At 43.7% G+C, this 27773-nt stretch overlaps 1 protein-coding gene across 1 annotated transcript; it reads right to left on the bottom strand.

Annotated features, from left to right (window-relative positions):
• Nucleotides 1-481: 481 nt before the first annotated feature.
• CST7 (cystatin F) lies at nucleotides 482-27773 on the bottom strand. Its single transcript, XM_077486219.1, has 4 exons — nucleotides 27610-27773; nucleotides 1901-2061; nucleotides 1693-1809; nucleotides 482-1222 (listed from the first exon to the last, which is right to left on the bottom strand). The coding sequence occupies exons 1-4, from the start codon at nucleotides 27695-27697 to the stop codon at nucleotides 1109-1111; spliced, it is 480 nt and encodes a 159-aa protein (XP_077342345.1). The 5' UTR covers nucleotides 27698-27773; the 3' UTR covers nucleotides 482-1108.

Genomic DNA, 27773 nt, shown 5'->3' with positions numbered 1-27773 from the left:
AACAGCCCTAGTTTTTTGGGGAATTAAATTATGGGGCCATCACGGATTCCTTTATTCACTTATTTTTTGGTATTTGTCTATTAAGCGCAGCTTGTTTTTCTCTCTATATTTGTGTATATCTCACATTTTTGAGCTGCAGCTATTTACACATATATTTTTGTTCGCATTTATTCACTAGGTAGCTTGGGGATGCACAGGCATTGTGTGTATTTCTTTTTGTTTTTCCATACTGTTGGAATACAATAGCTCAGCCGTGGAGATCCCGGCATCTACATCGCTTGCATGGATGCAGGGATCTGTCCGTTGTTCTCAGTTCAACCCTCTGGCTGAGCAAAACAAAAAAAAAAGCTGTGGGTGTATACCATGCTTAACTTTAGAGTTTCTTATCCTTGAGTGTGAAGGTGTGAATGCTTCAATTACGGTTTTGAAACATTCAAAACAAGGCAGGAAATGTTGAATAAACCACAATGAACCACAGCAGTCTAATTACCCCTTTATTTAAAGAGGGGAGCATTACCCTTTAGTCTATTATTTCTTATTTCACAATAATTTCATTGATTTTTTAAATAAAAAAAGAATAAAAGTAGCAACATGGGGTATAAAATTCAATGCCTGGACTGGCAGCTGGCTCAGCCCCTCGTGAGCCACTGTGTATGGAAGCAGAAAAAGCCCACTGTGAAGAGTTCTACTACAGGCAGTTCCAGCTACACAGCTTCATGCAGTTCCTATTGCTTCTGAAATAAGTTACCTTTTATTTATTTATTTATTTTTAATATGTTGACCCATCAAATTTGAAATTAGAGCTAGAGGAGTTCAATTTATTTCCCCTGATGGCAGAACAACATAGGTTGATGAGAGAAAGTCTTGTAGGTGCAGTGCTCACTACGAGGAACAGCCTAATGTAGATGCAAGATCCCCGCACAGGTGACCAGGCTCAGCAAGATAAGCAAATAGATGGGGCTATGACTAAGGTTCTCGCTGAAATATATTATCGTTTACATGACCAAGAGAACTCTAATCTTAAACCCATTAATGAAATGTTATCACATGTACAGTAAACATTACATTGCTGTCCTTGGATATTATATGACGACAGATAGAAAAAACTCTAAAGATAGTTTGGAGGTCTGTGAGAAGATGCATCTTCCGAACATTTCAAGATGGACACTTTTTCAACGTGCTGCCAGCTAATCTTCCACACTTCTGAGTAGCATGTGAAGATCTAAATAGAGAAGCAAACATTAATGAAGCAATAGAGTGTATTTATTTCTAGGCAAAACTTTCAGTTTTAATTTTTGGATGTGGTAGGGAAGGAACCTCTTTGACCTAGGGAAGACCGTCGGACCTAGTTTGCCGGAAAGTCTGGTCGTGTGAATGCGGCATTATTCTCAGTGAAAGAAGGCCCCATTAAAGTGATAGTCAGTGAATGAAGCATCACAATGGTGGTCAATTAAAAGAATGCTCCTTACAATGGTGATCAATGGGAAGAATGCTCCTTACATTGGTGGGTACTGGAAGAAGGCCCCCTTACAGATAGGTAACCTCTGGAGGAACCCTAGGGTTCCATAGAACACTAGCTGAGAAAACTGGTTTAACATCTTGTCTTTTTCTGACTGTAATTGATATGATCACTACCGTAATAAACCATTTCACCTCTCTGATTTTTATACCCATCTAAAGGTTATAGCATACCTGCTTCAGTGGTTTTGTTGGTTGGAAGTCACACTCGTCCAAAACATCCTTCATGCTCTTGTAACATACTGTCCTTGCTATTTTGGTTCTTAGCAGGTATTTTATACCTTTCACAACCTACAGAAGAAAACCAGATACTGACGTTGTGCTCTGATGACATATTTATTCAGTTTTATAACTGACTGAAATAACAGTCCAGTATTCTTACCTGTATCATAGCTTTCTCTATCTCCAGATCTTTAAATAGGAAAGCATCATTGGACATGTTGTTGTATGCATACACAGTTATCCTTACTGCTTTTTTAACTTCTGGGTCATTCGTGCTGGCATTTTTGGGAAACCCAGGGTCCGTTGTAGTGGAGTGAATGTCTACAACAAAAAATAATAGACTGGTTGGTGAAAAAGCAGTAATACATGTAACCCCATAGGCAATTGTTGTGAATTACATTTTTAAGTGGGTTGTAAATGCTGTCAAAATCAATATTTTCAGTTTGTTGGAGAAAGATAACAAACCATTGCATGTAAATTCGTACCTGACCATTGGATCTTTATTTAAGATCTGCATAACTGAAGTATCACTACTTATAGACTCAGGGCTGGCCCCAGAAATGATGCTGCCTGGATCCAAGCATGAAATGGCAAAAATAAAAAAAAATCATGACCACCAAAATTTGGCTAGGTTCACATCAGTGTGGACGCGGGAGTCAGTGCATGTAAATTACACACGCTTCCACACCCGCATAGAAAAACATGATGCTTTAAGAAAACACATAAGGGTTCCATTAACTCTGTCAGAAACCATGAAATCAGACCGAGAAAGAAGTACAGTTAAATCACACTTGTTTAATAATAAAGGTAAAAAGAACAAACGTGGTCAAAACATAGCCAAAGTTCAGTAACCGGAACGGATAGTCAGCCAAGCCAGAAGTTAGGGATCAAAGTAGTGAAACAGCAAGCAGGATCTGAAGCCAGAAGGGATGTCAGCAAAGCCAGTCTTTAAACAGGAACGCAGGAGATATTTTCTTGTGATGTGACCAAGGCGAAGGCAGAGCTCTTCTGGACTGGATGACTTAAGCAGGCAGAACTGACGAGCAGGATCATAAACAGCTGAGTGAGAGCGGGAGCTGGCAATTAGCCGACATCTGAGCAGCCAGCTCAGAGAAGGAAGGACTGAGCCCATCCCTGAAAAACTCTTAATGGCACCCTCATGCACTGAAACACACGTGGTGCAGACATGTGTGCCCTGTGCAGGGCTCTCTTTTTTATCAGCTTGGGGATGCACAGGCATTGTGTGTATTCCTGTACCAGCGTCCCATTAATTTCTATTAGATCCTGCACCTGAATGTAATATTAGAATACAGTGGCTGAGTCCATGCAGCCTCATGTCCCAGTAGATATGAATGAGGTGTTGGCATGGGGGTGCACACAACACCTATGTACCCCTTGCTGATAAAAGACAGCCCTGCATCGGAGACACATTGTTTGCACCTCTTGTGAATGTGCATGTACTAAAAATAGAATTTGAAATAACAGTTGTCTCCACTCTCCACAGCTATATCAGTGATATCAAGCCTGAAAGTGTGTTACCTGTTAGTTGATAAGTTAGGGCTAGCCTCAGCATCACAGACAGAAGAGAGAGCAGCAGTCAGTTTAGCAGTAGGGCTGAAGAGGAGGGGGTCTGAGGGAAAGGGCACAGGAGGAGGTGTCACTACACAGACATGGAATGGGCTCTGAGATCGCCCAGAACAGGGAGAGGGAAAAAAACAGGAGGCTAGGGTGTGGGCCTGGTGATGTCACAAGAGCATTGAGACACTGAAAGAGAAGAAGGGCGCGGTGGAGGGAGAAGGCAAGAGAGGAGCAGGAAAGTTGTGTGCATCAAGATTAGAATCACTCAAGAAAGCGCTAATAGCCAATTTCTATTTTTGCTGAGGGACCTAGTAGTGGAGTGCACGGTGCAGGCAGGGGGCGGGTGTAGTGCTACAATCTCGCCTACACGCAGGAACAAAGCCGCTTTCTGTCTACTTTGCTGTATTCAGCAGCATATTCTGTGCTGGGTATGGTTGTACCCAGCAAACTGCACCCTCTTCCCGCATTACCCTCCTGTCCACCCTACTCCGCTCCCCAGCAGGACAACACGCAAGGTTGACACTACACTAAAGGGAGGGAATTGTCCAATAACGATGTGCCCCCCCAACACAGGCGGCAGTTTAGTGATCCTGCATTCTCCAGGACAAAGCAATTGTCCGCCCCTGTTGCTGCAGCCGCCCCTCCCAGAAGGCAGCTTGGGACCAATGGACCCATCGGGATCCATGGTAGGGCCGGCCCTGTATAAACTGCACTATTTTGCAGTGCTCCCCAGGCAGGCGTCCCAGGGTGGGGGAATGGTTGGTAGGTTGGGACACATGTTAGGATATACAATCAGTACTGGCAAGTTGTGGATTTTGTGCCCAGAAGTGTCCTAAATTGAATGGTAATCTAGGAATGCAGTAAGATATGTAATTATAGTTCAGTAGTCAAGTGCTAATTAGCATGCAATGCTGAGGGATTCCTACAGAAGGAACACTGTTGAGTTTACTAGCATTTGATGAATCTATGCCTGTGAATATTCTGAACAATGCAATACTCTGTCTACTAAGTGGTGTGTTTCCATGCAATACTTGGAAACACACCACTTAGAAGACGGAGTAGATGAATCTTATACAACATCTCAATAAAGGTTTTACTTATGATTAAGCATTCATGCTATGGTGCAATATACTGTAAATTGTGACTCAGCTAACTTTTAAGGTGAGTACTTTTTAATTTGGGCTTACTGAATATACACTGATTAAAGGTGATACATTTAAATGTAATCTCCTGTTATTTACTTCACTGTTTTATGCTTGTACCACAAAACGCCATGTGGGAGAGGGCCCAATATAAATCTGTGGGGATCTTCTGTGCAGGCATGGCCAGATCATATTTTTGCAGAGGAATAGAGGTACTGCAGGAAGCTAGGGTCAGAGATGGAGGTATGACGGAGTAGAAGGAAGGGGTACTATAAAAAAAAAATAAGTGCATTTGTACATGCTCTTAGTTTTAAAATACACTTTTTTTTTAAAGTGTAGTCAAAAATGTTTTTTTAGTTATCTGTAGGGGCCCTGTCCTAAGCAGTGATATCCCTAGCCTAAATATAGTACTGCTGGGCTGCGGTTGGCCTGTGCATGAATTGTTATAGTTCTGCTGTTTGGTTTGCTCTAAGCTCAATTTTATTGTTTACTTCTGCCCACTGTTGTGAGTTGGCTGGCATTAGTGTGGGAAGATACAATAATCATCATAACCACTATGAGATTATTATTATTGCCAGCAGTGCATGCTGTGGGAGGGCATAAATATTTTTGAGGGACCTTTTGGAAGCTGCTGCCAAAAAAGGGGGATGTATAAATGAGGTCTGAGCCTATGTCAGAGGAGAGGCCTGGGTCAGAGGCCTAAGAATTATGGATTACCAGAACTGGAACACCAGGGGAGAAAACGTAGCTGCTGCATAGTGTCCCTGAAAGCTAGGTACAGTAGAACCTACTTTCAGGGTACATTGCAGGAAGTTCTGGTGGGTCATCTAGAGGGTACATGTGCTACCTAAAAGTGACTCGACATTTTGCAAAGTACAGAGTGTCAGTTTTGGAAAATTTCCTTTCTTCTGGATAGACTGTAAGTAGAGGCCTGGAGTTTGCATTTTTGGTCACTTTTCAGGATATGTTTAGGAGTTTAGGAAGATGTTTGAAATGCTTCCTAAGTTTAGGAAGAGGTTTGAAATGCTTGCCTTTAAGGGTGATGGGTAAGGTGATGCTACATATGGATATAATGGGGAAGTGTTGTCAGGTTTTTTTGTTGCCTTTTTGATGAGAAATAAATACAGCTGTTGCCAGAATAAGAATAAAGGGGACTACTTCTGATGACAAATGTCTTAGCCCCTGTACACACGGTCGGAGATTCCAACGGAATGTGTCCTATTGGACCGGTTTGTCAGATAATCCGACTGTGTGTGGTATGCATCGGACTGTTTCCGTCGGAATATCCGTCGGACCCAATTTTCCAACTTGTTGGAAATATTTTCCAACAAACTGGTCCGATAGGACATACTCCGATCATGTGTAGAGAATTTTGATCGGACAAAGTGCCACGCATGCTCAGATCAAATTCCTACATCAAAGCTATTGGCTACTAGCCTGAACGTAGTCCCAGTGTAACGAAATTACGTCATCACGTTCTGAATGATCGGATTTTTCGACAACTTTGTCCGATCGTGTGTATGCAACAATTTCGGACAAGATCCGACGGACAAAATCCGATGGACAAAATCCGACGGATTTGGTTGTCGAAATCTCTGACCGTGTGTACAGGGGCTAAGATGGAATTTCCCCTAACTTTCCAAACATTTCCCCTTACTATTGTATCTCAGGGTCAGAAAGTAAAGAGAAATCTCCCCAATGTGAAAGCTTACAATAAATACCTATTTTATGAAAAAAGCATTGCAGATGTGTAGGCAGAATTATCACATAGCAACTAAATGTGTCGATGATAAAATTATAATATGAGATAACGAGCACTTCTATAATTACTCAGTTTAGTGAAAGGACCCTATATTCTGAACAGCACCACCAAAACTGGGGTTACAAAAGACAACCAATTATATCAGAAATTCAGCTTTATCCCTGTATAGAATGTCACAAGATCTATTTGTAGTACCCTCCTAGAATAGGTTGCTAGAGAGGTTCAGGTAAATTTAGTCTGTTTGGCAACTTTGGAGCAGTGTGTGATTCATGTTGACTGCTATGGGTTTCCCAGGCTGCAGGCTCGACTACTTCTCCTGCATTTTTGTAGGTTCTAGAATGTAGTGGGCTGGAAGAAGCAGACCCTGGGCCTGAATATTTATGTGGTCTTGTTCAATCCCTGGGGAGAAGTGCCCAGTAGGTGGATGAGAAGCAGTTAAATAGTCTGAGGCCTAGAGCAGCAGGGTTCTTATCCTGGAGGAGGAGACTCCAGCCTGAAGGGCTGCTTCCCTTCTGTGAAGACTAGCTGCAGCTTTAAGAGAACTCATCTAGATTCCAATTCAGTGGGAGCTGGGGGGGGGGGGGGGTATAGGACAGAATTTATTGGGGCCCCAGCCTAAAGGGAACTGGGAAGCCTATTTTTCCTGAAAGCAGTTTTGAGCCTAGCCAAGGGGATGCACTTAGGATCTGGCCTGGAGATTCATTGTAGAGTGTCTAGCCAATATTGGACAAGAGTATAACCAAGTATCTAGAGACACAGTAAGTGGAGGCCTTGTAGTGGGATCCTAGTGACTGCTGTTTAACGCCTTTGTGTGACTTCTTCAGTGTTGCTAAAGTGGGATTTGCCCTGCTGGGAGTCCCAGACATGTTTGTGTTTCTATTCTCTGCCAAGAGGAGGGATATTCCTCAAGAGAGTAGACCGAATACATAGAGTCCTCCAAATACTTTGTGCACTAAATTCTGGAGTATCCGAAAGCTTCCCCGCACCCATCCAAGTTTAACAAGCAATAAAGCCTAAAAAGGCATCCACTGCCTGGCTATTGTGAGAGAAATTGTTCAAGTGTTGTGTGCCTGGTGCCTAGGGACCCAGATGGGAAGAAAACTTGGGAAAAAAACAAAGGTCTGTGCATTACACATGTAACAGAATGCCTGATTGAGATTTTTCTTATAAATTCAAGATTTTGTAACACGCTGCTTCCCTTTGACTAAAGGCCTTATTTAATCAAATGGAGAACTTGCAAAGGAAATTAAAATTATTTCACAGACAATGTTGGTATGTAATGCAGTGTTTTCTTGCAGAAGAGGAAAATCATTGATCCTTGCCACAATTACTGGGCACTTTACTGCTTCTTTTGCTGACGGCAGCAATACAAATTAAAAATGGCTTGAGGAGAAATTAAAAGTCTACAGGTCAGTAACCACTGTCTGTCACAAACAAGTGAGTGAAACACCAACAAGTACAATTTATTCAGTCATTGCATTCTGTAGTAATCACTTTCTGTAAAGTAGTTTGATATTGTTGATTTATCCCTGATGAATCCAGAATTATAGGGCTGTGCAGTCACCACAGTATATGAAGTGTAAGCTTACTTTAATGGGTTCTGTCATACACATAAGAGAAGATAAAAAAAAAAGATAAACAGCCTTTTGACCACCACTTTTCCTCCTCGGCATTTTATCTATGTTTTTTTTTTTTTTTCAGATTAAAAGGAATACAAAAAACAATTGAGATCTGGATAGACTAAGGTAAAAGTGTAATTATCAAACCGTTTTTGTATAAAATATACCTGCATTAAAATCACAAATAGCATCACATTTTTTTATTTTACGTTGTGGTGCTCCAAAGTTCTTCTCAAAGTGCAACTCTGAGAAATCTAAAAATGCTCCCCTGCAGCGTGCCACACTTAAAACACAAACTAGTGTTTTATTATTTGGAGTATAAGCATATAAGCATCCATAATGTTTGCAGAAAGTATCAAGTGCACATTTACTGTATATAAATAATAATAATAATAATAAAAAAATACAGTAACTCACAAAAGTGAGTACACCCCTCACATTTTTTGTAATTATTTTAATATATCTTTTCATGTAACAACACTGAAGAAATTACACTTTGCTTGCTACAATGTAAAGTAGTGAGTGTACAGCTTGTATAACAGTGTAAAAACTCAACACACAATTAATGCCTAAACCGCTGGCAACAAAAGTGACTACATTCCTAAGTGAAAATGTCCAAATTGGGCCCAAAGTGTCAATATCTTGTGTGGCCACCATTATTTTCCAGCTCTTCCTTAACCTTCCTGGACATGGAGTTCACCAGAGCTTCACAGGTTGCCAATGGAATCCTCTTCCACTCCTCCACGACGACATTATGGAGCTGGTGGATGTTAGAGACCTTGCGCTCCGCCACCTTCTATTTGAGGATGCCCCGCAAATGCTCAATAGGCTTTAGGTCTGGAGACATGCTTGGCCAGTCCATCACTTTTACCCTCAGCTTCTTTAGCAGGGCAGTGGTCAGCTTGGAGGTGTGTTTGGGGTCATTATTATGTTCAAATACTGCCCTGCGACCCCTACTCTGAAGGGAGGGGATCATGTTCTGCTTCAGTATGTCAGAATAGATGTTGGAATTCATGGTTCCTTCAATGGACTGTAGCTCCCCAGTGCCAGCAGCACTCATGCAGCCCCAGACCATGACACTCCCACTACCGTGCTTGACTGTAGGCAAGACGCAATTGTCTTTGTACTCCTCACCTGGTTGCCGGCACACACACTTGACACAATCTAGACCAAATAAGTTTATCTATGTCTCATCAGACCACAGGACATGGTTACAGTAACCCATGTCCTTAGTCTTCTTGTCTTCAGCAAACTGTGGGCTTTCTTGTGCTATATCTTTAGAAGAGGCTTCCTTCTGGGATGCTAGCCATGCAGACCAATTTGATACAGTGTGATGCATATGGTCTGAGCACTGATAGGCTGACCCCCCCACCCCACCCCTTCAACCTCTGCAGCAATGCTGGCAGCACTCATACGTCTATTTCCCAAAGACAGCCTCTGGATATGACACTGAGCACATGCATTCAACTCCTTTGGATGACCATGGTGAGGCCTGTTCTGAGTGGAACTGTCACAGATCAGCTGCGGAGCTGATCTGTGTCTCACCTTTACTGCAGTGGGTCGGCTGGCATCTGTTGTCCACTGTCTGGTGTTCAGCTCTGTGCACTCTCCAGCTATGGGCGTCGACGCCCTTCACCTGTTGCCTAATATATGTTTCCTCCTGCTACTTCCTGTCCAGCCCCTCATGTTCTTCTCTATTTAAATCCCTTCCTAACTAGCTACCATTGCTTGAGCAATGTTTGTTTCTGAAGCTCCCCTGTGTAACCTGCTTTACCTGACTTCTCCTGAACTGATCTTCCGTGTACCGACCCGGCTTGTTCTGATTACGTTGTCTGCAGCCCGCCCTGACCTTGGCTCACTATCTGGCTTTCCTTGCTTCATCCATCCATCCCTGTCTACAGTGTCTTCTGGTACTTCCCTAGCGAGCAGGGTGAACCCGGGGGTTGTGACCTGGGGTCAGCACGCAGCTAAGTCCAAACCTTCGTGAGAGGGTCCCTGGCGGAACACCGACTGACTCTTAGATTCCACGCCCTGGGGGATCCCCTGTCACCTGCTCGCCTGTGGGTTCGCTGTAAGTAGTACCGTGACAGGAACCTGTCCTGTTAAACCGCTGTATGGTCTTAGCCACTGTGTTGCAGCTTGGTTTCAGAGTCTTGGCAATCTTCTTGTAGCCTAGGCCATCTTTATTTATCGTCACAATTCTTTTTTCAGATCCTCAAAGAGTTCTTTCCCATGAGGTACCATGTTGAACCTCCAGTGACCAGTATGAGAGACTGAGAGCAATAACACCAAACTTAACACACCTGCTCCCCATTCACACCTGTGTGTCATTTTTTTGTGTCAAATTACCACCACACCATTATTATCTTGTATTTTTTAACCTCAAAAAAGGTTGATTGGTGTTGGTGTCCCTTGTTAATTTGACATTGTATTTTTTAAATGTACCTCCCTACTCACAAACTGTCCTTTTTGAAGTAAAACACATAGCCAAGTACTTGTCAAAACAAAAATAAAAAAAATATTAGGGGGCATAACAAAATAAAGAGGAAGGCAACGCTGGAGAAACAGTTGCAATTGGTGAAGCCTTTGCACCCCAGGGCAGACATCAATTATTTGACAGGCAAAATTAGTAACCTGAGGAGTCAATTTAATTGGGAGCACATCAATTATTTGACAGGCAAAATAAGTAACCTGAGGAGTCAATTTAATTGGGAGCACAATATGGTCCAGGACTCCAAGAGATTGGGAGCAGCAGCAGATGACATATATGTCCTGAGACTGTGGTCTTACAACAGCCTGCGTCTTTTGCCTGTGAGACCAGGAAGTGATAGAAGTGAAGAGCTGCAGATGTGCACAGTGCTGGTAAGGTAAGTAAAAAGTGAGGGGGGGGGGGGGGGGGTGAGGTGGCGATACTGATGCCTAAACATTTTTTTACCTTAATGCAAGGAATGAATGCATTAAGGTGAAAATTGTTTAGGCGTTATAACCATTTTAAGACTTAGAAGCCCTCTTCTACCTTAAAATTACACACACTTCTTTCAGACCAAAAACCTAATTTTATCCTCACCAAGTTAAAGGTTACTTTATTCATTTTTAAATATCTACAAGTCCACCAATAAAACCTAAAAGAGTGATTGTTAGAAAAGTTTTAAATGTTTATTGTGTGACTATTAGAAAAACAATATTCCTGAGACTGATTTTTAAAAACTTACTTCTGAGCACATTATTGTATTAACTTGTTGTATTGTTTTGTCTTAATTAACTCCATAGTAAGTAGGATGATTCGATTTAACTTAATATGATAGCCTAAGAATGTACGGGAACATGAATAGTAAATAAAGTGCCATCCTGTGCCATGACAACGTTATTTATGTTCCCTCAGCCAATAGAAGCATAGAGGTGTACGTCAGTCCCTATACCAATGAAGGACTGCTGCAGTATAGGGCAGCGGTCAGTCAGCAGTAGTGCACCTCAACCCTATCTATTGTGGACCGATAGTGGTCCTTACAGAACAGCAGACTGTACCGCACTCAACCCTATGTACTGTAGCACCCTAGACCAAGTTACCAGTCCTTATAGGAACTTTTGTGGACCAAGCAGGTTGTGTGTTAGTGATTAGCAGACTGTACGTCAGTCCCTATACCAATGAAGGACTGCTGCAGTATAGGGCAGCGGTCAGCAGTGGTGCACCTCAACCCTATCTATTGTGGACCGATAGCGGTCCTTACAAAACAGCAGACTGTACCGCACTCAACCCTATGTACTGTAGCACCCTAGACCAAGTTACCAGTCCTTATAAGAACTTTTGTGGACCAAGCAGGTTGTGTGTTAGTGATTAGCAGACTGTACGTCAGTCCCTATACCAATGAAGGACTGCTGCAGTATAGGGCAGCGGTCAGCAGTGGTGCACCTCAACCCTATCTATTGTGGACCGATAGCGGTCCTTACAGAACAGCAGACTGTACCGCACTCAACCCTATGTACTGTAGCACCCTAGACCAAGTTACCAGTCCTTATAAGAACTTTTGTGGACCAAGCAGGTTGTGTGTTAGTGATTAGCAGACTGTACGTCAGTCCCTATACCAATGAAGGACTGCTGCAGTATAGGGCAGTGGTCAGCAGTGGTGCACCTCAACCCTATCTATTGTGGACCGATAGCGGTCCTTACAGAACAGCAGACTGTACCTCACTCAACCCTATGTACTGTAGCACCCTACACAGACCAAGTTACCAGTCCTGATAAAGAGCTTTGTGGAACAAGTGAGTTGTGAATGATTAGCAGACTGCAGCAGAAGGGCAGCAGTCAAGTATAATATTCTTTCTATATTTGGAAGAAAGAATATTATACGTGTACAAGCCTATTACCATACCACTGATACCAGTCCTGAAAAGAACCTTTGTGGAACTAATAGTAACAGCAAGTCTTTAAACTGACCCTCACTGCCTGACACACTGCTTCCTTCCTGTCCCTATACAAAGTGGGAAAAAAGAGGAGCCTGGAACAATTAGTGGTTACTGGAATAGATCTTTTGTGGACCTGATAGTAACAGCTAATGATGATGATGATGATGATGATGATGACTAAACTGACTCTCCCTGTAGCTCACACCGTCCTTTCCCTTTCTCTAAACTGACAAAAGACACTCAGGCTGCTGCAAGAATCAGTAGCACAGCAAACCTATATACACCTAACACCTATACCAGTTCTGAAAATAACTTTTGTGTACCAAATAGCTAGCGATTTATCTCTCCCTACTCCACACAGCAACCTTTCCCTATAGTGACAGAAGAAAGAATGTAAAATGGCCACCGGATCGGGTGTATTTATAGGTTAGGGGGAATGTCAAAGTGTCCATGTGCTGTCATGTCTCAATTGGCTGTCCTGTACCCCATGATAGACGTGTCATCATAGGTCAAAGTTCTTTTACACATTAAACACGTAAGTCCGCCGGGGCGAACGACGGAAAAAGGCGAGCGAACGAGCGGGCCGCGAACGACCGAAATTCGCCGCGAAACGACCGCCCGGGCGAACCGTTCGGCCATCACTAATCAGAAATAAATTGCCTGCTTCTCAACACATCTGGAGTTTTGACTGATCACAAGGGAAGATTCCTAACAGTGATCATCTCAGTGATTATCTCAGTAGAGGTGAAAAAATCCCTGAAGTATCTCAAATAGTGTAATAAGCATGTGATTACACAAGCAGACAAGGTGGTGGAATTTAATTCAGGATAATCAAAGAAAGAATAATGAACAAAAAAGAATGCTACATTTTATACATTTTATACAAAGATTTTTTTCTAAAACCATTATTTTCACTATTTCCCAAAATCCATAAAGCCAACAAATCACCCCCAGGTAGATCAATAATTGCGTGTATGGATAGTCTGACAATTGGCCTATAATACATAGATTTTCTTGAACCTGGTAAACCCCTACTATCCTACATAAAGGATTATAATCAACTCTTGGAAGTCCTTTAGAATTCTAAATAGGAACTAGGGATGAGCTTCGTGTTCGAGTCGAACGTATGTTCGACTCGAACATTGGCTGTTTGTCCGTTCGGCGAAATCCGAACATTTTGGTCCGTTCGCGTCAAATTCGCGTGGCGCTCACGGCCCACAATGCACTGCGATGGCGCAGTGCATTGCTGGCTCATGATTGGCCAAGCATGCACTGTGACCCCGCATGCTTGGCCAATCGCAGCGCCAGCAGCGAGGAGAGCCATGATTGGCCACAGGCAGGATGCCTGTGGCCAATCATAGCTCAGGCTGTGTAGTGCACGCCCCACACTATATAAGGCCGCCATCGCGGCGGCCTCGTGTAGTGTGTTGGCGTCTGAAGCAGTGGGTGTTCTGTGTACCTTCAACACAGTACACACCGATCGTTTTCGGCCGATTTTCTATCTTGCTGTTGTGTAGTGGTTATTGTCTGCGTGCCCTGACCGCAGTATACACCGCTATATTCACCTCACCTATATAGCTAGTGATCTATCTTTAATAATAGAGCTTGCAGTCAGTAGTGTTAGGAGATGTGCTGTCTGCGTGCTCTGTACCCAGTACATACCGCTATATCCACCTACATAGCTCTTCTCTATTTGAGCCCACTTGCCATCTGCAGGAGTTATTGGAAGTTGTGTGTGCCTCCAGCACAGCACAGTATACATCTGTATATACCCCTTTATCTCTGGTGTTCTCTGGTTATTGTCTGCGTGCCCTGACCACAGTATACACCGCTATATTCACCTCACCTATATAGCTAGTGATCTATCTTTAATAATAGAGCTTGCAGTCAGTAGTGTTAGGAGATAGTGCGTGCTGTCTGCGTGCTCTGTACCCAGTACATACCGCTATATCCACCTACATAGCTCTTCTCTATTTGAGCCCACTTGCCATCTGCAGGAGTTATTGGAAGTTGTGTGTGCCTCCAGCACAGCACAGTATACATCTGTATATACCCCTTTATCTCTGGTGTTCTCTGGTTATTGTCTGCGTGCCCTGACCGCAGTATACACCGCTATATTCACCTCACCTATATAGCTAGTGATCTATCTTTAATAATAGAGCTTGCAGTCAGTAGTGTTAGGAGATAGTGCGTGCTGTCTGCGTGCTCTGTACCCAGTACATACCGCTATATCCACCTACATAGCTCTTCTCTATTTGAGCCCACTTGCCATCTGCAGGAGTTATTGGAAGTTGTGTGTGCCTCCAGCACAGCACAGTATACATCTGTATATACCCCTTTATCTCTGGTGTTCTATAATAAAGGCATCTGCAGGAGTTAGTGGGTGTTGTGTGCCTCCAGCACAATATACACTACCCAACTGCTGTTTTACCCAACTCCCTTCAGGCCATTACCATGTCTGGAAGGCCAGCAAGGAGAGGCAGACAGGCGCGAGCCGATAAAAGAGGGCAAGCAGGCTCTGTGTCTAGAGACAACAGTGCTGGTCGTGGACGCGGTGCATTGTCATCAGCACGTGGCCATGGGACATGCTTGTCCTTCTTTTCGGCAGCTGGACATGTTGAACCGCAACATGCCAACGACTTGGTAGAGTGAATGACCAAGCCCTCTTCATCCTCCTCATCCTCTCTCACCCAGTCTCAGGGTAGTAGCAAAGCAGCTGCCAACGCATCGTCTTCCCTCCTCTCAATGTCATCATCAGTGACTCCTTCCCTAGACCCACCACGTCCTCCTGAGGAGTCTCCTGAACTCTTTGAGCACAGTGTTGGGTACATGCTCCAGGAGGATGCCCAGTGTTTTGTGGGCTCTGATGATGACACTCAGCTAGAGGAAGGCAGTAGCGTGAGCGCAGACAGAGGGGATGCTCAAGAAGGACAGCAATCTGGCAGTCATGTTCCACAAGCTGCAGCATACTGCCAGGTTTGCTACAGTGATGAAGAGGGAGGGGATGATGAGGGCACTGACTCCACGTGGGTGCCTGGAAGGAGGGAGGAGGAGGAGGCACATGTCCAACGAGGCAGGATGCCCTCCGGGGCCAGCTTAGGGGCAGCACACTGACTGAATCACACCGCAGAGCTCCGCCTGTGCAGAGCGCTGCCTCTGCGCGTTATTCTAAAAGTTCTTTGGTGTGGGCCTTTTTTGAGACGAGTGCATCAGATCGCACCGCTGCTATTTGCAACATATGTCTCAAGCGTATCTCACGTGGCCAAAATATCAGCCGCTTGGGCACCACATGCTTGACCAGACATATGTTGACCTGCCATGCAGCTCATTGGCAAGCGTACCTCAAAGACCCACACCAAAGAACAAAGCGGACCTCTCCTTGCTCCTCATCAGCTGGCATCTCCAACCCCACTAGACCTTCAGTCCTCTCTGAAACCTGCTCTGAGAGGAATGAAGGTGTAGAATTAGGTGTGTCACAGCCAAGTGCTTCCGGGAACTCTGCTAGCGGTACACCCACGTCCGATTATAGCAGGCAAATGTCCCTGCCCCAGCTGCTGGACCGGCGGAAGAAGTTCACTCCCAGCCATCCACATGCCCAGCGGTTGAATGCTAGCTTGGCTAAATTGCTAGCACTTCAACTGCTGCCTTTTCAGTTGGTAGACTCGGCCCCCTTCCGTGAGTTTGTACAATGTGCGGTTCCTCAGTGGCAGGTCCCCAAACGCCACTTTTTCTCACGGAAGGCGATTCCGGCTCTCTACCGGCATGTGGAAGGCAATGTCCTTGCCTCGCTGGACAGGGCGGTCAGTGGTAAGGTGCATATTACCGCTGACTCATGGTCCAGCAGGCATGGACAGGGACGTTACCTGTCTTTCACGGCCCATTGGGTCACTCTTCTGGCAGCTGGGAAGGATGCAGGACAAGGTGCAGTAGTGTTGGAGGTTGTTCCGCCACCACGCCTCCAAAATGCTACTATTGGTTGTGACACACCTCTCTCCTCCACCCCCTCCTCTTCTTCTTCCTCCATGGCCTTTTCCAGTGCTCTGTCCTCAGAACCAGCGGTGCTCCGTAGGCGTTCCAGGGGCTACGCAAGTACGCAGGCAAAACTATGCCATGCCGTGCTTGCGCTGGTTTGTTTGGGGGACAGGAGCCACACTGGGGCGGATGTTTTGTCAGCTCTGCAGGGGCAGGCCGAGAGGTGGTTGACGCCACGCCAGCTTAAGCCAGGAATGGTGGTTTGCGACAATGGCACCAACCTCCTCCCCGTCCTCCGACAGGGACAAATGACCCATGTGCCCTGTGTAGCTCACGTCCTTAACCTGGTGGTGCAGAGGTTCTTGGGCGTGTCCCCTGGCTTACAGGATGTCCTGAAGCAGGCCAGGAAAGTCTGTGTGCATTTCCGCCGATCATTTAATGCCTGTGCTCGGCTGGCTGAGCTCCAAAAGGAGTTGAACCTGCCCAAGAACCGCCTTATATGTGACATGCCCACCAGATGGAACTCAACATTGGCCTTGCTGCAGCGGCTGCACACGCAGCAGAGGGCCATCAATGAGTACCTGTGCGACTACGGCACCAGGACAGGGTCAGGGGAGCTTGGTTTTTTCTCACCACGCCAGTGGGGCATGATCAGGGATGCATGCACTGTCCTGTCACTGTTTGAGGAGGCCACAAGGATGGTGAGCAGTGACAGTGCATGCATCAGTGACACTGTACCTCTTGTCCACCTCTCGGAGCATACGCTGCGTGGAATAATGGACAGGGCACTTGAGGCAGAACAGAGGCAGGAAGAGGAGGACTTCCTTGCCTCTCAAGGCCCCCTTTATCCAGACAGTGTTCCTGCTGTGCCACCCATCACACAGGAAGAGGATGAGGAGAAGGAAGAGGAGGAGGAGGATGATTGTGTCAGCATGGAGGTGGAGGCTGGCACTCAGCATCAGCAGCAGCAGCAGCATTCCTGTAGGGATGATTTACAGTCCCAAGAAACACGTGGACTTGTACGTGGCTGGGAGGAGGTAGCTGCGGATCATGTTGTCCTTAGCGACCCAGAGGACTCCGGACCGAATGCCTCAGCTAACCTACGCTGCATGGCCTCCCTGATCCTGCAAAGCCTGCGGAAGGATCCTCGTATTCTTCGGATCAAGGAGAGGGACCATTACTGGCTGGCCACTTTCCTTGATCCACGGTACAAGGGTAAGGTTGCCGACCTTATCTTGCCATCGCAGAGGGAGCAGAGGATGAGACATCTCCGGGAGGCCTTGCAGAAAGATCTGTGCAACGCGTTCCCAGAGACTGGGAGGTTACAAACTCCTGGTCCTGGACAGTGTGTTGCTGAGGCATCGGTCAGAAGGAGCAGTGGAGAAGGTGGCCGTCTGACTGATGCTTTCAGACAATTTTTTAGTCCGCAGCCCCAAGGTATGATCGGTTCCAGCACCCATCGCCAGCGTCTGATTTACATGGTGCAGGAATACCTAGGGGCAAGGTCAGACTTGGACACCTTTCCCACCGAAAATCCTCTGGCTTACTGGGTCTTGAGGATGGATCACTGGCCAGAGCTTGCACAGTATGCAATTGAGCTACTGGCCTGTCCTGCATCCAGCGTTCTTTCGGAACGCACCTTCAGTGCTGCTGGTGGCTTTGTTACCGATCACAGGGTGCGCCTGTCCACCGAATCAGTTGATCGACTGACCTTCATCAAGATGAATCAGTCTTGGATCACCCACAGCTACCAAGCACCTGAAGCTGATGTAACCGAATAATTTTTTTTGAAATACCACATCCCTTCAAGACTGCCTATGCTGATGCTGAGTGACTGTCCTGTTATGTTGATTGTCTATCCTCTTCCTCCTCCGCTGATATGTTGGAAGAACATTTCTGGTTCTGGTTGATGCCATAAGCCCAATTTTTCTGCCCCTGTTTAACAGGGGCGTTTAAGTACAATTTTTGATGCAATGCTTTGCAGCAGGGCTAATTCCTGCAATCAAACAAGAGTATATGGGAGAGGTTGCAGTGTGGTGGCACCAGCACCAGTGCCTAAGGCCCAATTTTTCTGCCCCTGTTTAACAGGGGCGTTTAATTACAATTTTTGATGCAATGCTTTGCAGCAGGGCTAATTCCTGCAATAAAACTAGAGTATATGGCAGAGGTTGCAGTGTGGTGGCACCAGCACCAGTTCCTAAGGCCCAATTTTTCTGCCCCTGTTTAACAGGGGCGTTTAAGTACAATTTTTGATGCAATGCTTTGCAGCAGGGCTAATTCCTGCAATAAAACTAGAGTATATGGCAGAGGTTGCAGTGTGGTGGCACCAGCACCAGTGCCTAAGGCCCAATTTTTCTGTCCCTGTTTAACAGGGGCGTTTAAGTACAATTTTTGATGCAATGCTTTGCAGCAGGGCTAATTCCTGCAATAAAACTAGAGTATATGGAAGAGGTTGCAGTGTGGTGGCACCAGCAGCAGTGCCTAAGGCCAAATTTTTCTGCCCCTGTTTAACAAACATTACAATTCTTGATATAATATTTCACAGGAGGGCCCCTTCCTGTGCCCACCAAGAGTAACGGTGAGGACTTATAGTGTTGTGGCACCAGCACCACAACCACCAAAGGTCAATTTTTCTACCACTGTTCAACAATGGCATGTAATTACAATTCTTGATATAATCGTTCACAGCAGGGCGCTCCAGCGCCCACCAAGAGTCACTTTGAGGGCTTACAATGTTGTGGCAAAACCAACACCTTGTTCCGCCATTTCTGCAGAGCATATAGGGCAGGCCCCTACTTTCACACATCCAATTTACAAACATCTCCTACTTGCAAACGGAAGGAGACAACAGCAAGTGAGATGAAAAAAGATGGACGACAAAACAAATTATACAGGGGTGATAACCCTTCCCTATGTTTTCCAAAAAGCTTTAAAATAGTTTTTTTGACTGGAGCTACACTTTAAAAATGTACCAGTTGAAAATTACAAACAGATTCAACTTAACACAACAAACCTACACAGTCCCTGTCTTGTTTGCACCGCCTGTATACTGCTGTTCTGAGTATATAGGGCCTGGGGGCCACACGCATTTCCTTTTTTTAATATGGGTACGGGGTTCCCCTTAATATGCGTACAAGACCCAAGTAGGCTGGTAATGGGCAGGGAGGGCTACCCATGCCATTTTTCTCAATGATTTTCAACCATATTGCAGGAACCAGATATAACATTAAAACCGCAAGCAGTTTTAAATGGTGTTATTTCCGTTTAATGTCATTTTGTGCAGGGACTGTTCTAAACACGGGAAACACGTGGCACTTCACAGGCATACTACAGACACCCCCCAGGCACCATATTTAAAGGAATATTTCACTTTTTTTTTTCACTTTAATCGTCATTAAAATCAGTGCTCCCGCCAAAACGGCCATTTTTAAAAACATTTTAGGCATTGACCCATGTCCCCTGGGGCAGGAGCCAGGTCCCCAAACCCTTTTTAGGACAGTATCTTGCATATTAGCCGTTAAAATTAGCACTTTTAATTTCGAACGTTCGAGTCCCATAGACTTCAATGGGGTTCTAACGTTCGTTCGAATTTGGGATCCGTTCGAAAGTTCTGGTGCGAACCGAACCGGGGGGTGTTCGGCTCATCCCTAATAGGAACCCACATACATGTGATTTTCCCTAGATGTGTGTTCACTGTGATCATCTATTTCCCTTATAGCATTAAGTTAACAGCATAACAAACAAATGAATGTTAAACCTACAGCTACATTTTTACTAGAAAGCACCCATTGTTCTCTGGAGCACAATTATACATTTCTGGATTAATAGTTTTTGCAATCCAAGGGACTGCTATGGGAGCAAACTATGCTCATAGCTATGTGAGTGTGACCATGGACCATTGGGTGGCTTTTAAAGTTGAAGCTTAGTTTATATATTTTTTTGGTATACAGCACTAAAGGCATTAGCTATTTGTAATTGTGTTAATGCCATTACCTACAGACAGTTACTTCTGCTACAAATCATCTATGCGTTGTATTCTCCACAGCCATTGAATACTGCCCAAAACTTCTGTCCTCCTGGAATTTTTAGCTGGTACAGAGGAAAATTGCAACACCCTCATTCTCCCTCTCCTCCATTCACAAAACCTGAATTACTACACTCCCACAATGCAACCTATTCAGGGCCGTCTTTAATATTGATTGGACCCTGGGCAAAAATTTTCTTGGGGCCCTCCCATGCAATTTCAATCTCCAGACATACATTAAACTGATTTTAAGTCTAACTGCTAATTATTGTATCAGATCAAGCAGCGATTGTGATTGGTTGCCAGCAGTTACAGCATATCATTACTGTTTACTGATTGGTTGCTAGACGTTATAGCACACATTACGGCTCACTGATTAGTTGCTAGAGGTTACAGCAAATGATTTCTGCTTGTTAATTGGTTGCTAGAGATTACTGTATAGTAATACTGCTCACTGGTTGGTTGCTAGAGGTTACAGCACATCATCTCCTCACTGCAGGGGGGCATGATATACATATAAATGCGGCCTTTATTTACATATCAATGCCGCTGGCCTCAGGTATTTACTTATGAATGACGGTTATTTACATGTAAACACTGGCTCTGCAGGTAAGTCATCTGTACACAACAATAGGGCAGACCTGGGCAGCATTAGTACCAGCAGTTCACACTGAGATATCGGGACACAGCACAGGACTAAAAATTCAAGGGACAAGGGGATTTAAACTGGGGTAGTTGGCAAGTATGAGGCAGTTGCTTTGGGCCCCACAACAATGACAGGGCCCAGGGCAGCTGCCCCTTTTGCCCTGCCTTAAAGACGGCCCTGATTCTATTCTGTGGTTGGAGGAGATCCTGTTATTTAACTGTTCCTCCTTCATTCGCATAACATAATGCATTGTGGGTATGTAGTAATATGAGTTTTGTGAGGGTGGTGAGCACTATTAAGCTTCACAGCACCAGAAGAGAGCCACTCAGGGCAGTATCAAGTGGCTGTAAAGGAGACACTGAGATATATTTTAACAGAAGCAGCCACCTGCAGGTAATGAGAGACACACCATTACATATACCTATTGTGTTTGGTGCTGAAAACATAAGTTAAGCTCTATAGAAAAATAATACATGTACAGTGGTGTGAAAAAGTGTTTGCCCCCTTCCTCATTTCCTGTTCCTTTGCATGTTTGTCACACTTAAGTGTTTCGGAACATCAAACCAATTTAAACAATAGTCAAGGACAACACAAGTAAACACAAAATGCAATTTGTAAATGAAGGTGTTTATTATTAAAGGTGAAAAAAAATCCAAACCATCATGGCCCTGTGTAAAAAAGTGATTGCCCCCTAAACCTAATGACTGGTTGGGCCACCCATAGCAGCAACAACTGCAACCAAGCGTTTGCGATAACGTGCAATGAGGCTTTTATAGCGTCCTGGAGGAATTTTGGCCCACTCATCTTTGCAAAATTGTCCTAATTCAGTTACATTAGAGGGTTTTCGAGCATGAACGGCCTTTTTAAGGTCATACCACAACATCTCAATAGGATTCAGGTCAGGACTTTGGCTAGGCCACTCCAAAGTCTTCATTTTGTTTTTCTTCAGCCATTCGGTGGTAGACTTACTGGTTTGTTTAGGATCATTGTCCTGCTGCAGAACCCAAGTTCGTTTCAGCTTGAGTACACGAACAGATGGTCGGACATTCTCCTTCAGGATCTCTTGGTAGACAGCAGAATTCATAGTTCCTTTTATCACGGCAAGTCTTCCAGGTCCTGAAGCAGCAAAACAGCCCCAGACCATCACACTACCACCACCATATTTTACTGTTGGTATAATGTTCTTTTTATGAAATGCAGTGTTCCTTCTACGCCAGATATACTTGGACACACACCTTCCAAAGAGTTCCACTTTTGTCTCATCGGTCCACAGAATGTTGTCCCAAAAGTCTTGGGGATCATCAAGATGTGTTGTGGAGAAATTGAGACGAGCTTTGATGTTCTTTTTGCTCAGCAGTGGTTTTCTCCTTGGAACTCTGCCATGCAGGCCATTTTTGCCCAGTCTTTTCCTGATGGTGGAGGCATGAACACTGACCTTAACTGAGGCAAGTGAGGCCTGCAGTTCCTTGGACGTTGTTGTGGGGTCTTTTGTGACCTCTTGGATGAGTCGTCGCTGCGCTCTTGGGGTAATTTTGGGCGGCCGGCCACTCCTGGGAAGGTTCACCACTGTTCCATGTCTTCGCCATTTGTGGATAATGGCTCTCACTGTGGTTCGCTGGATTCCCAAAGCTTTGGAAATGGCTTTATAACCCTTTCCAGACTGATAGATCTCAATTACTTTCTTTCTCAATTGTTCCTGAATTTCTTTGGGTCTCGGCATGATGTGTAGCTTTTAAGGATCTTCTGGTGGACCTTACTGTGTCAAGCAGCTCCTATTTAAGTGATGCCTTGATTGTGAATAGGTGTGGCAATAATCAGGCCTGGGTGTGGCTAGAGAAATTGAACTCAGGTGTGGACAACCACAGTTATAGTATGTTTTAACAAGGGGGCAATCACTTTTTCACACAGGGCCATGATGGTTTGGATTTTTTTTCACCTTTAATAATAAACACCTTCATTTACAAATTGCATTTTGTGTTTACTTGTGTTGTCCTTGACTATTGTTTAAATTGGTTTGATGTTCCGAAACACTTAAGTGTGACAAACATGCAAAGGAACAGGAAATGAGGAAGGGGGCAAACACTTTTTCACACCACTGTACATATTTGTTCAGCAAAAAAATGTGTATGTATTATTTTTTCCTGCAGGAGCCTGGAAAGCATTGCACCTGTGATCTTTGATTTGGGGGTGCAGTGTACAAGCTGTCAGTTTGAAAGCTGCAGGTGAATAAACTACAAGGGAGCACATTGAAAAATACAAGCCGTCTGCCGCAGTGGCAGGTGGAAATTGTAGTTATTTGATTCACAGAAAACTATATGGGCAGAGCCTGGCATGGTTGCGCTTTTTTCAAAAAGTGACAGCCGGTACAGGGAGAAGAACCCTACCCACTGTCACGGGGGATCAGGGGGAAGAGGCAGCAGGAGCTGGAACACGTTAAATGTTCCACCCTAACTATGGTAACATGTTCCAAAAGTGAATTTATCCTTTCAACTTTAACAAATGGAAACATAACCCTGACTATGGTAATATTGTATGCTATATAACATTATCATTTGGAATTGTGCTCAACATTCAGTATATCGATTGCTAAATATAGCAATAGCATTATTTTTGATTTTACCTTTACACACAACTTAGAAAAGATTGCATATTGGCCAAAAGATTATATTATGCAAAGCATAACCCTTTAAAAGAAATTTCTTTAAGGCCAATACTGCAAAAATGTTTTTGAGGATGTCTATGAGATATTTTTAACCTGCCAGAACACTCTAAAAACTGTCAGAATCAGATGCAACAGGAATTAATTTCATTACCAAACACAATACAAAGCACCACTTGATAGAGAAAGCCATTAGGAAGAATGGGCATATTTAAAAAAAAAATCCAAAGCTAGGCTCCCATTTTACCTGCAAGCCCCAAAATAATTTTCCAAAAATGTCCTTAATCTAGCAAGCAGCCAACAAAATAACGAGTGGAAGGACAACAGTTTCTCTTATAGAATTTCTGAAGGGTATCAAATGAGTTTTACAGTGTAGAAAACTCAAATATAAAACTTGTTTTTATATCACATATGGTCAAACAATATTTTATCATGGTGCTATTAGAGCCTATCCTATCACACAATTTATCAACTGCTCCACAGACCATGTAGTAATGGGCTTACTTGCCCCTCTGGGTCACTTCATATATGCTGAATCCTTTTTGCAGAACATTGCCTCAACATTTTACAAGCTGTCACTTCCTTTTCAAGCATAAGTAAACCTAAGAAAGATTATAGAACAAATTCCTGATAATATAACTTCAGATGAATGGTTCAAAAGTTGTGCAATTAGGAAACTTATGGATCTGTATGTTAAATTCACTACACTCCATTGGATTAATAAGGAATTGGATGTATTGGAATATTCTATAGCCTTATATTTATCCATTTGTATTACTTCATTGTTCATATAGTATAATGGTATTGGCACCAAATATTTGTATTATTTTTATTGTCCCTATAGAATTTTACATAACATTCTTGACATAATAATATTTTACTATTTTATGTTTTTTAACTTGTTTTTTTTTTGACAGTTTTTAGTTTTTTGGTTTATTGAAACCGTTACACATTATTTGGTACAACACTTTGATAACATTTGTATCCATTATTAGAATTACTACATTGCAAGTTAATTACCTTTCACAATAACACCTTGACCATTGGTGACTTTCATTTCACTTATTTTGTTTCAGACGGATTTATATATTTTATATCCTATCGAACCTATATACTTTTTACACACACATTTTATATATTGTTGCATTATAGGGCATTTCTACTGTTATATACTTGTTCTAGCTAGGTAAATAAATATACACTGGCCATGTGCACCAACTCCTAGTGAATTCAGGGCCAGGGGGAGAGTTAAAAGTGTATGAGCGCATACAATCTACCCATACTATCTACCCATACTCATCTCCACTCATATAAAAATAAGCACATGTACATTATCTTGTCAAAAGTATTGGGACACCTGCCTTTACACACACATGAACTTTAAATGACTCTTGTGCAGGCCAGTCAAGGTCCTAAACCCCAAACTTGCTCATCCATGTCTTTTTTTGACCCTGCTTTGTGCACTGGTGCTCAGTCATGTTTGAACAGGAAGGGGCCATCCCCAAACTGTTTCCACAAAGTGGGAGAGGAGAAGAGAAGAGAAGAGAAGAAAAGTGCTGGGGAAAGGACACTGAAGGGGGAAGTGAGGTAGGTGCTCATGGCACAAAAAAAAAAAAGTACTTGGAGGGGACATTGAAGGGGGATGTGAGGTATGGTACAGGGGGGTGTTGGAGGCAGAAGAGAGGAGAAGTGCTGTGCGAGAGGGGTGTTACTAAAGGGGCAGCTGAGGTACGGTACAAGGTGTGGCTGGAGCCAAAAGGGTGGATGAGCACTGAGGGAACACTGAAGGGGGAGGTGAGGTATGGTACAGGATGGTGCTGGAGGCAGAAGAGACCAGTACTGGGTGGAAACTGAGGAGGGGGGAGGCAGAGGGTAGGATATAGGAGGAACACTGAAGGCAGAAGTGAATAGAGGCTGGGAGAACAATGGAAGAAGTGGTACAATACAAGGGCGCACTGGAGGATGAGAAGAGGAGCAGATCTGGGGGAATATTGGATAAGTGAGGAATGGTTCAGAGAGGTCCTGGAGGCAAGGGAAAGGAGAAGTGCTAGGTGGACATAAGAAGCTCATGTGAAATACAGGAAAGCACTGGATCAGAGCAGCAGTACATAATGGAGGCCCAACATGTTTCAGTTATACCAAATTCATAGGCATAGAATCATATCTATAATCATCCCACTTTCTCTGATTCCAGGCTGTAATGAGTAAGCCCCCAAGCTTTGACTGGAAAGTTAAAGTGATTGTAAATGCTGAAGGTTTTTTTCACCTTAATGCATTCTATACATGAAGGTAAAAAACCTTCTGCATGCGCTCTGCACCATATCACGTACCTAGAACAGGCCCTGGCACTTCCGGGTCTGGGGTGCGTGCCGCTGGAGACCCACGGAGCTGTGATCACACACAGCGGGAGCCCAGCGATGGGTTCCCACAGACTCAATGTCCACCAATTGTTTAGTAGACAGGCAGAATGGTGATCTGCCTATGTAAACAAGGCAGGCCGCCGTTCTTCAGTAGGGAAGACATTGATCCTGTGTTTCTGCTAAGCAGCAACACGGATCTATGCCTTCCTTTCATAGAAGCACCTCCCACACAGTGAGTAAGCACTTGCACTTGCTAGGAACACATTAAACCCCCCTTTTGGCCCTGTTATTAGTATAGTGACAGTACATTTTTTTTAGCACTAATGACTGTATTAGTGTCAATGGTGCCCAAAAGGTGTCAAAAGTGTCAGTTAAATATCCGATTTGTCCGCCGCAATATTGCAGTCCCACTATAAGTTGCTAATTGCAGCTATTACTAGTAAAAATAAAAAATAAAAATATCCCATAGTTTGTAGACGTTATAAATTTTGTGCAAGCCAATTAATATATGCTTATTGGGATTGTTTACCAAAAATATGTAGCAGAATACATATTGGCCTAAATTGATGAAGAAATTCGATTTTTTTTTTATTTATTATAATTGGATGTGTTATATGGCAGAAAGTAGAAAATATTGATTTTTTTTTCGAAATTCACGGTCTTTTTTTGTATAGCGAAAAAAAAACAAAAACGCAGAGATGGTCAAATACTACCAAAAGAAAGCTCTATTTGTGGGGGAAAAAAAGAGAATAAATTGTATTTGCGTACAGTGTCAGGTAAAGTAGCGCAATGCCGTATCGCAAAAAATGGCCTGGTCACGAAGGGGGGGTTAAAGCATGAACCTTTACTATCACTTTAAGCCCTTGTACACACGGTCGGAGAATCCGTCGGAATGTGTCCTATCGGACCGCGTGTGGTATGCATCGGACTGATTCCATCAGAATATCCGTCGGACCTAATTTTCCAACTTGTTGGAAATATTTTCCGACAAACTGGTCCGATCAGACATACTCCGATCATGTGTAGAGAATTCCGATCGGACAAAGTGCCACGCATGCTCAGATCAAATTCCTACACCAAAGCTATTGGCTACTATTCAGGTACTTACACTGTTTCCCCGAAAATAAGACCTAGCGTGATTGTCGGTGATGGCTGCAATATAAGCCCTACCCCCCAAATAAGCCCTAGTTAAAGTCCTTGTAGGTGTTATTTTCAGGGTAGGGCTTATTTGGGGGTAGGGCTTATATTGCAGCCATCACCGACAATCACGCTATGTCTTATTTTGAGGGAAACAGGGTACACTGCATAAAAAAAAATTAATAATCTACAATCTATGAACACAAAGCTGCATTAATTTGTGTATTTATATCTGCCCAGATATCAGCTTTAAAGAACAACATTCAGAAAGCATAGGTAACACAGATATTGTCATGCAGTATTAATCAGCTAGGCTGGATTCTGTCTCTGCTAATGGACTTGCTGTATCCCTTTAAAAAATATATTCTGTTTATCTTCCATTAAATGTAATCTATGTAAATGACATGGCACTAATGTCAAAACCAGAAGAAACAACTGTTATGATAAGCGAGAAACTGTGAATTCAAACCCAGAATGGACATTTCTCAGCATGAGAAGCATTTTATGCAAATAATCTGCAATGTTAGAGAAAACAAAGATACAAAGAAATTATATTATATCCCTACCAACGTTGGTCCCAGCTTGAGTCCTTTCTCCTAACATTAACAAGATGACCAAACCCAGCAGAGCAGACATGTCTGTCGTCGTGTTCATGGAGAAGATAATGGTGAAAATGTTGTAGTGATCAGACCTGATAAAAATTTGTACAGGAAGAAGAGCTAGCTATCAG

This window comes from Lithobates pipiens, unplaced genomic scaffold, assembly GCF_037356315.1.
Source record: "Lithobates pipiens isolate NorthernLeopardFrog02 unplaced genomic scaffold, aLitPip1_a1.2 Scaffold_18, whole genome shotgun sequence".
NCBI lineage: Eukaryota > Metazoa > Chordata > Amphibia > Anura > Ranidae > Lithobates > Lithobates pipiens.
This window is presented reverse-complemented; position numbering and strand designations above follow the sequence as displayed.

Coding starts and splice junctions, on each gene's coding strand:
- CST7 (XM_077486219.1), bottom strand. CDS start 27,697: ATGAACACGACGACAGACATGTCTGCTCTGCTGGGTTTGGTCATCTTG. Junction 2,062..27,609: donor TCAAGCTGGGACCAACGTTG/GTAGGGATATAA, acceptor TTTTTGTTGTAG/ACATTCACTCCACTACAACG. Junction 1,223..1,692: donor CAACAAAACCACTGAAGCAG/GTATGCTATAAC, acceptor TTCTCTATTTAG/ATCTTCACATGCTACTCAGA.